Genomic DNA, 8,859 nt, shown 5'->3' with positions numbered 1-8,859 from the left:
GGGTGCAATTCAATATGTTAACAAGGGAACATTATTCAGCAGCTTTCACTGGACTCTATGAAGCTGAGGGAGTTCATTCTATATAGAGGGGGTGCAATTCAATATGTTAACAAGGGAACATTATTCAGCAGCTTTCACTGGACTCTATGAAGCTGAGGGAGTTCATTCTATATAGAGGGGGTGCAATTCAATATGTTAACAAGGGAACATTATTCAGCAGCTTTCACTGGACTCTATGAAGCTGAGGGAGTTCATTCTATATAGAGGGGGTGCAATTCAATATGTTAACAAGGGAACATTATTCAGCAGCTTTCACTGGACTCTATGAAGCTGAGGGAGTTCATTCTATATAGAGGGGGTGCAATTCAATATGTTAACAAGGGAACATTATTCAGCAGCTTTCACTGGACTATGAAGCTGAATCAGTTCTTTCTCGAGGAGGATGATGTAAAACTTTTGGCCACAGAGACACAAACCCCTCACCATTAAAGACAAAATAATTAACTGGGACCCCTTCACCAGTAACACAGCGCCGTTACCAGTTTAACCAGTTCAGTGCCCCGAAAATATGTTAAAGGAGAGGCAGTGAAAAGGGCTGGCCAGTGTAGCTGAAAGGGTTAAACCAGTAAGGGTGGAGAGCACACCAGTACCACCATTCTGTGATGGAGTGACTCACGAGCTGGGGGCAGTGGGCGCGGCAGTCTGGCTCCCTCTCTGTGTGACTGTGAGCCCCACGGCCAGGCCGATTATCAGAGCAAGAACACAGAGTGAGAGCAACAACATCAGAGCCAGGACCAGGGCTTTCTGAGAGGAGAAGAGAGCCAATATGAACTGGAGACAATGAGACACACACACTGAGACACACACAGCAGCACCGGAGCCAGGACCAGGGCTTTCTGAGAGGAGAAGAGAGTCAATATGAACTGGAGACAATGAAACACACACACTGAGACACACAGACACACATGGACTACTGATGGTGGAGACCTCTGACTACTGGGACCATGGGTTACAACTTTGAGTCTGTGTTCAAAACTTACTACTCGGGTTTGGCTGTTTGAGGTTCAACCTCTCAACCACTAGAGGGAGAGAGAGAGAGAGAGAATGAAAGAGAGAGACCATCGCTTCTTCACGGTTTCCAGAATGTCACGAGTTTTTCACGCAACACAGACAGCGAATTAAAGAGAGCGCTGAAGAGCGAACCGACAAGACGCAAGGACTGTCCATCACAGAAACCAGTGTGACCAGTCCCTCCAAGTCCCCTCTCCCAGTCCCACTCACCCGACGGGCCTCGCTTTGGAACTTGGCGGCTTTTTTGGTGTCGGCGACAGCGCGCTCCACGAAGTCCACAGATTGGTCCATATTGTGCTCAATTCGATCAATCATACAGCCCTTAGGAGGGGTGGGAGGGGCCAGAGACAGAGAGGAGGGGCCAGAGAGAGACAGGAAGAGGAGAGAGAGAAAAGACATAGGAGATGGAGAGAGAGGGAAGAGAGGAAGGAGAGAGGAGAGAAAAAAGACAGAGAGCAGGAGGAGAGGAAAGAGAGGGGGGAGAGGAAGGAGAGAGGAGAGAAAGGAGAGAGAGGGAGGAAGGAGAGAGAGAGCGTTATTTGGGCCGGCGCAAGCGGTGTCGTATGGACCCAGTTACCTTGCGCGCACGGCTCTGGTATTTCATGGCTTTCTTGGTCTCAGCCTTCGCTGTCTCCACGTGATCCACAGCCTTCAACACGTTCACCTCGATGTTATTCACCATGTCACCCTGCAGAGCAAGCAGAGAACACAGGAGCGTCACGCGTGTGCGACACACACACCGGCACACAGACTAAGAGACTGATACACACACTAAGAGAGAGAGAGAGACACACACACTAAGACAGAGAGACACACAGATATGTACAGGTATGGCCAAAATCTTTGCACCACCCTAAATAACTGTGTGTGTGTGTGTGTGTGTATATATATGCCTGTATTTGATAGATTTAGATACACACAGCAAAGAATTTACACAGATAGTTATTTAGTTAGATACAGGTGTAAATTTAATATATCTACATTCCTAACAAAACAAAGATCCTTACCTTGATCAGAGCTCCTCAGCAAGAATGCAAGAGGATCAAACATGAGGAATTATACAAACGCCAATCAATCAATCAATCACTAATCAAATAACAAGAGGGATTATACAAGCGCCAATCAATCAATCACACTAATCATAACAGGAGGGATTATACAAGCGCCACTCAATCAATCACTAATCAAATAACAGGAGGGATTATACAAGCGCCAATCACACTAATCAAATAACAGGAGGGATTATACAAGCGCCAATCAATCACACTAACAAATAACATCAGGGATTATGCAAGTGCCAATCAATCAATCACTAATCAAATAACGAGGGATTATCCAAACACCACTCAATCAATCACTAATCAAATAACAGGAGGGATTATACAAGCGCCAATCACACTAATCAAATAACAGGAGGGATTATACAAGCGCCAATCACACTAATCAAATAACAGGAGGGATTATACAAACGCCAATCAATCAATCACTAATCAAATAACAGGAGGGATTATACAAGCACCAATCAATCAATCACTAATCAAATAACATGAGGGATTATACAAGTGCCAATCAATCACTAATCAAATAACGAGGGATTATACAAGCGCCAATCACACTAATCAAATAACATGAGGTATTATACAAGCACCAATCAATCAATCACACTAATCAAATAACATGAGGGATTATACAAGCGCCAGTCAACCACACTAAAAATAGAGGGAATTAGTGTGTTTGATTGTAGTCCCAGCTGTTTTGCATATAAACTACATTTCCCATGATCCCTCACTGTTACTAATCCTGTAGGAGGCATGCTGGGAGCTCTAATATGCTGTCATCGAGGGTGTAAAGAACTCCGTTTCCCAGGAGCCCCCCAGATACCTGGTTCTCCACCAGCATGGCGATGTCCACGAACATGTCGTGCAGCTCCTTGATGCTGCTCTCCAGCCGGACGATGTCCTTGTGTCTCGACTCGATCTCACTCAGAGCCTGCTTCGAGATGCTGGACTCGATGATCTAGAGAGAGGGGGAGAGAGGAGAGATGAGAGAGAGGGGGGGGGGGGGGGGGGGGGGGAGGGGGGGGGGGGGGGGGGGGGGGGGGGACAGAGAGAGAGAGGGGAGCGAAGAGAGAGTGAAAGAGAGGGAGAGGGGGAGAGAGAGAGATGAAGTTAGAGAGATGAGAGAGAGAGGAGAGGGGGTAATATGTAATAAATTGACCTTCATAGGGCAGGAGTCATAAATGCCTCCACAGTATTAGCAACAGTGAGGGATCATGGGAAGTAGCGTGTGGATCATTGCCGTGTCAGTACAGTGCATCAAACAATATTTACATCACTTAATACACTGGGAAATAACACTGTAGCAAATAGAGGGCATGGAAACTGTGTGTGTGATATATAGATATAGATATACACACACATACATACACACACACACACACACACACTTCGAAGGACTGCGGATTGCAAGAATTTCTTTCCTTACCCCTGATGTGAATATGGCTGAACTTCCACTTTCTAGCATCTCCTCTAGTTCCTCATCCGTGGTGTTTCTACCAGCTTAAAACACAAACGAACACAGAAACAGCATGAAGAGAATGATTCAGACAGCCCCCCAGCTTCAATCTCCATAGTTTTATATATTATACAGCAACACCAAACACGATTCAGACAGCCCCCCTGAGCTTCAATCTGCATAGTTTTATATATTATACAGCAACACCAAACACGATTCAGACAGCCCCCCTGAGCTTCAATCTGCATAGTTTTATATATTATACAGCGACACCAAACACGATTCAGACAGCCCCCCTGAGCTTCAATCTGCATAGTTTTATATATTATACAGCGACACCAAACACGATTCAGACAGCCCCCCTGAGCTTCAATCTGCATAGTTTTATATATTATTCTTCACTCACTGATCTCCAGTTGTCTCTGAATCCTCCCTTTGCTTCGTTCTCTGAAATCCACTTGAGTTTCGTTGTATTTGGTCATGACCTCCACAAACCTCCTGGAGAGGACTGAATGCTGCAGAGAGATTCTTAAGAGTTAGTTTAACATGCTTTACCAGACCTCTCTGTGCTTTACAATGCTTCCCTATGCTTTACCAGACCTCTCTGTGCTTTGCAATGCTTCCATATGCTTTACCAGTCCTCTCTGTGCTTTACAATGCTTCCCTATGCTTTACCACCCTTTAGATCTTCAGTTTAGATCTACGTGATCAGGTTATTGATTAAGGATTAGGGAGGGGTCAGAATGCTGTACCTGTGATTTTCTAATCCTCAGATCGGCGGACGAGCGTTCTGCATCCTCTTCAATGTTCTTCTCAATACCTGATCAATAAACCCAAACGTTAGACCTGCAGACTCAACACTGCGGATCACTTCACAGACTCGGAGACTTTATCTACTCTCTGTTACACGAGGGACCCCAACGTGAGCCATACGCGGCTACACCAGGGCTGGGAATCAGACTCCCGCTGCACAGCGGTGTGATCCAGTCCTGCTTTCACTAGGAGTTTAATAATCAGACTCCCGCTGCACAGCAGTGTGATCCAGTCCTGCTTTCACTAGGAGTTTAATAATCAGACTCCCGCTGCACAGCAGTGTGATCCAGTCCTGCTTTCACTAGGGAGTTTAATAATCAGACTCCCGCTGCACAGCAGTGTGATCCAGTCCTGGTTTTACTAGGAGTTTAATAATCAGACTCCCGCTGCACAGCATTGTGATCCAGTCCTGCTTTCACTAGGAGTTTAATTATGAGACTCCCGCTGCACATCAGTGTTATCCAGTCCTGCTTTCACTAGGAGTTTAATAATCAGACTCCCGCTGCACAGCAGTGTGATCCAGTCCTGCTTTCACTAGGAGTTTAATAATCAGACTCCCGCTGCACAGCGGTGTGATCCAGTCCTGCTTTCACTAGGAGTTTAATAATCAGACTCCCGCTGCACAGCGGTGTGATCCAGTCCTGCTTTCACTAGGAGTTTAATAATCAGACTCCCGCTGCACAGCAGTGTGATCCAGTCCTGCTTTCACTAGGAGTTTAATAATCAGACTCCCGCTGCACAGCGGTGTGATCCAGTCCTGCTTTCACTAGGAGTTTAATAATCAGACTCCCGCTGCACAGCAGTGTGACCCAGTCCTGGTTTCACTACCCTGATCTAAAATTATATCCAGACTCCCGCTGCACAGCAGTGTGATCCAGTCCCTGCTTTCACTAGGAGTTTAATAATCAGACTCCCGCTGCACAGCAGTGTGATCCAGTCCTGCTTTCACTAGGGAGTTTAATAAGACATATCTGAACTTTAAAAAAAAAAAAAAACACGCAAGTCTTACTTTGACTGATTCGCCCGTGACCCGCCTCTCACCCCCCCCCCCCCCCCCGCCTCTCACCCCACTGACCCCCCCCCCCCCCCCCCCCCCCTCTTCTCACCCAGGGGGGCAGTTTGTTCCTGGAGCTGTTTGCCAGCCTCTTGATATCCACAGTGATCCTTTCCAAGTCATCTTTGGTTTCTGAAATAAAAATGATAAATATTAAAAATATTTCTTAAATAACCACTAATCCCAGAGAGACACGCACACAAATTCCAGGCATGTTAATCAGACTCCTATTGCACAGCAGTGTGATCCAGTCCAGGTTTCACTGCTACCAGCTTGATCAGCCCCCAGTGTGTCTAGGGAACAAGCTCAGGTGTGTCTGATTATTAAACTCCTAGTGAAAGCAGGACTGGATCACACTGCTGTGCAGCGGGAGTCTGATTATTAAACTCCTAGTGAAAGCAGGACTGGATCACACTGCTGTGCAGCGGGAGTCTGATTAAAACTCCTAGTAGTGAACCTGCTGCAGGGACTGGCTCTGGTGAAAGCACTGCTGTCACACCTGGATCACCCTGCTGTGCAGCGGGAGTCTGACTATTAAACTCCTAGTGAAAGCAGGACTGGATCACACTGCTGTGCAGCGGGAGTCTGATTATTAAACTCCTAGTGAAAGCAGGACTGGATCACACTGCTGTGCAGCGGGAGTCTGATTATTAAACTCACAGTGAAACCACGACTGGATCACACTGCTGTGCAGCGGGAGTCTGATTATTAAACTCCTAGTGAAAGCAGGACTGGATCACACTGCTGTGCAGCGGGAGTCTGATTCCCAGCCCTAGTTTTCAAATGTAGACACAGACACAAACATGCACCCTGAATAAAGACAGACTGAGACACACACACACAGATTAAAAGATAATCCTGCCTGCTGCTCCCCCCACCTCTAATCCACTGCAGTGCCCATGTGAGAGCACCCAGTGTAAAAATATAACACACTACATAATAATAATATAATGCATTGCAATAGTGTAATAATATAATACAGACACCAGAGCACACACCAGCACAGTACATGGGAATGCAATTCAATTCAGTGCAATGTTTTTAAATGGAGGCTTGCTAGCTCAAAGCCACAGCGATCAATATCTATACACTCGGCTCCATGGTAAAATCAGCCGAGATTTAACACAAAGATATCGGAGCGCTTCAGCACAGCCAGCACAGCACGCTGCGATGCTGGCTAACGAAGGGCTGAGTGCACACTGGAGTGCTTTTCTAACGGAGTGTAGAGTCGCCACTCACTCTGCTCGGAGGTCGGAGCTGACAGGATGACGCTGTAGAGCTTTTTCACCTCTGACACACTCTCGTCAATCTTATCAATGTTGGCACGGATCTCCTCGATCTGGTAAAGATGCACATGAGGAAAAAAAAAAACAAGAAATCAATACAGTCTGACAGCCAGCCAGCCAGCCCCCCCCCCCCCCCCCGCCCTCAACCCCCCCGCCCAGATTCTGTTCCTCTCAATAGCTTATGAGCTGAAGAAGGTCCTGAGCGAGTTTCAACACAATCGGACGAGCGCTGCTCTAGACAGAAGTGAATAACTTGAGTTGAACATTTTTAAAGAGTCATTTTCATCTCAAGTTAAAAATCCCCTCTCCCCCTCTCCCCTGTTTTCTAGGGGGGGTCTCCTCCTGTGGAGGTGTGTATTTTTTTAAAGTTTGCAAAATAAAATGCATTTTCACAACTTGTGTGTTTTATTCTGCATTCTCTTACAGTTCCCTCCTCCACTCCTGTTTCCTCTCTGCCTCCTCTGTTCCTCCTCTTTCTCCTCTGCCTTTCCCCCTCCCCCCTCTCCTCTCCTCCTCTTCCTCCTCTCCTCCTGTGTGTTTTTTTGCTTCTGTCATTCTGATCGTTTCTGGCTTCTGTCGCTCCTCTGATAAATCGAGTTTCTATCAATTTAAACACATTTTAAAACCCGCCTTTACTCTGGATTGAGAAGCTTGGAGAAGCTTGGCTTGAGAATCTTAACTGCCAGACAGACTGCCGCAGTCACGTGACCTTCCAACTCCACCAGCCCCCCCCCCCCCTGCACTCCATTCCACATTTAAATACAGAATGATGAAGTCTGCCCAGCGCCAGGCAGTTAGGATTCTCCAGGCAATGGAAAAATTGATTGTTTTAAACTTATTTGTTATGATGAATCAGTCATTCAGCGAAGGCTTTTATCCAAAGCGACTGGGCGGGGGGGGTTTGAACTCTGCATCATCAACAACTGCTGCTGCTGCTGCAGAGTCTCTTCCAATAGGACCTTGTTTGTTTGGCGTCTCATCCGAAGGACGGAGCACAAGGAGGTTCAGTGACTTGCTCAGGGTCTCACACACACACACAGTGAGTCAGGGGCTGCTGCAGAGTCTCTTCCAATAGGACCTCGTTTGTTTGGCGTCTCATCCGAAGGACGGAGCACAAGGAGGTTAAGTGACTCGCTCAGGTTGTCTCACACACACACAGTGAGTCAGGGGCTGCTGCAGAGTCAACTTCCAATAGGACCTCAGTTTGTTTTGCGTCTCATCCGAAGGACGGAGCACAAGGAGGGTTGGAGTGACTTGCTCATGAGATCAGGCAGCTCTCACAGGTATCTCACACACACACAGTGAGTCAGGGCCTGAGCTGGGATTTCAACTTTACAAGGAGCACAGGTTTGTCTGTCTCTCTCTCTCTCTCTCTCTCTCTCTCTCTCTCTCGCTCTCTCTCTCGCTCGGACATGCTTCTCCAGTAGCGTTTAGACCGGCGCAATGCAACGCTGTCTGCAAAACGTGCGCAGACGTAGCAGGCAAAAGAGTCCAAGAACACGTTTCTTTTATTTTGTCTGTGTTTTGGAATTTTAACAGGGCTGGGAATCAGCTTGATCTCCTATTGCACAAGCTCAGTGTGTCTTATTTTTAAACTCCAGTGAAAGCAGTCCAGGTTTTACTACCAGCTTGATCAGCCCCCAGTGTGTCTAGCTAACAAGCTCAGGTGTGTCTGATTATTAAACTCCTAGTGAAAAGCAGGACTGGATCACACTGCTGTGCAGCGGGAGTCTGATTATTAAACCCCCAGTGAAACCAGGACTGGATCACACTGCTGTGTAATTAAAATCCCAGCGAAAGACGGACTGGAGCACACTGCTGGAAGCTTTCGTGCCTGACCTATTGACGAACACGTCGCCCTCACCTACTGGGACCACATTGTGCGGGGAGGTCTGATTCCTCCAGTGACACACGACTGATACGCCGCCTGTTGCTCAGGTTATCACTCCTATAGATTACCAGCGGATTGATGTGTGTCTCCTATCCGTGCAGGGTGTCTACGTTACAAGGGGCAGGTTAATAACGGCTCCACTCCGGGTGTTAGCAGCATGTAGGAACACGGGATTCGAGAGCTCTGTTGGAAGAAAGCGTTTTGCTTTTAAGGTCTTCTCGCAGCAAAGA

The 8,859-nt window shown here is 47.1% G+C and overlaps 1 protein-coding gene across 2 annotated transcripts; it reads right to left on the bottom strand.

Moving 5' to 3' along the window:
* Positions 1 to 402: 402 nt before the first annotated feature.
* On the bottom strand, positions 403 to 4,399 carry LOC121302496 (syntaxin-3-like). Of its 2 annotated transcripts, XM_041232506.1 has the most exons (6): positions 4,338 to 4,399; positions 3,992 to 4,100; positions 3,556 to 3,629; positions 2,953 to 3,087; positions 1,649 to 1,759; positions 403 to 804 (listed from the first exon to the last, which is right to left on the bottom strand). In XM_041232506.1, the coding sequence occupies exons 2-6, from the start codon at positions 4,065 to 4,067 to the stop codon at positions 673 to 675; spliced, it is 528 nt and encodes a 175-aa protein (XP_041088440.1). In that variant the 5' UTR covers positions 4,068 to 4,100; positions 4,338 to 4,399; the 3' UTR covers positions 403 to 672. The 2 variants fall into 2 exon arrangements, with proteins under 2 accessions (XP_041088440.1, XP_041088441.1); XM_041232507.1 differs by lacking the exon at positions 403 to 804 and having other exon boundaries at positions 1,537 to 1,759.
* Positions 4,400 to 8,859: the final 4,460 nt, after the last annotated feature.

The sequence above is a fragment of the Polyodon spathula genome, chromosome 29 (genome assembly GCF_017654505.1).
Source record: "Polyodon spathula isolate WHYD16114869_AA chromosome 29, ASM1765450v1, whole genome shotgun sequence".
NCBI classification, from domain to species: Eukaryota; Metazoa; Chordata; class Actinopteri; order Acipenseriformes; family Polyodontidae; genus Polyodon; species Polyodon spathula.
Note: the sequence above shows the minus strand (reverse complement) of the source record. Positions and strands in the feature narration are given on the sequence as shown.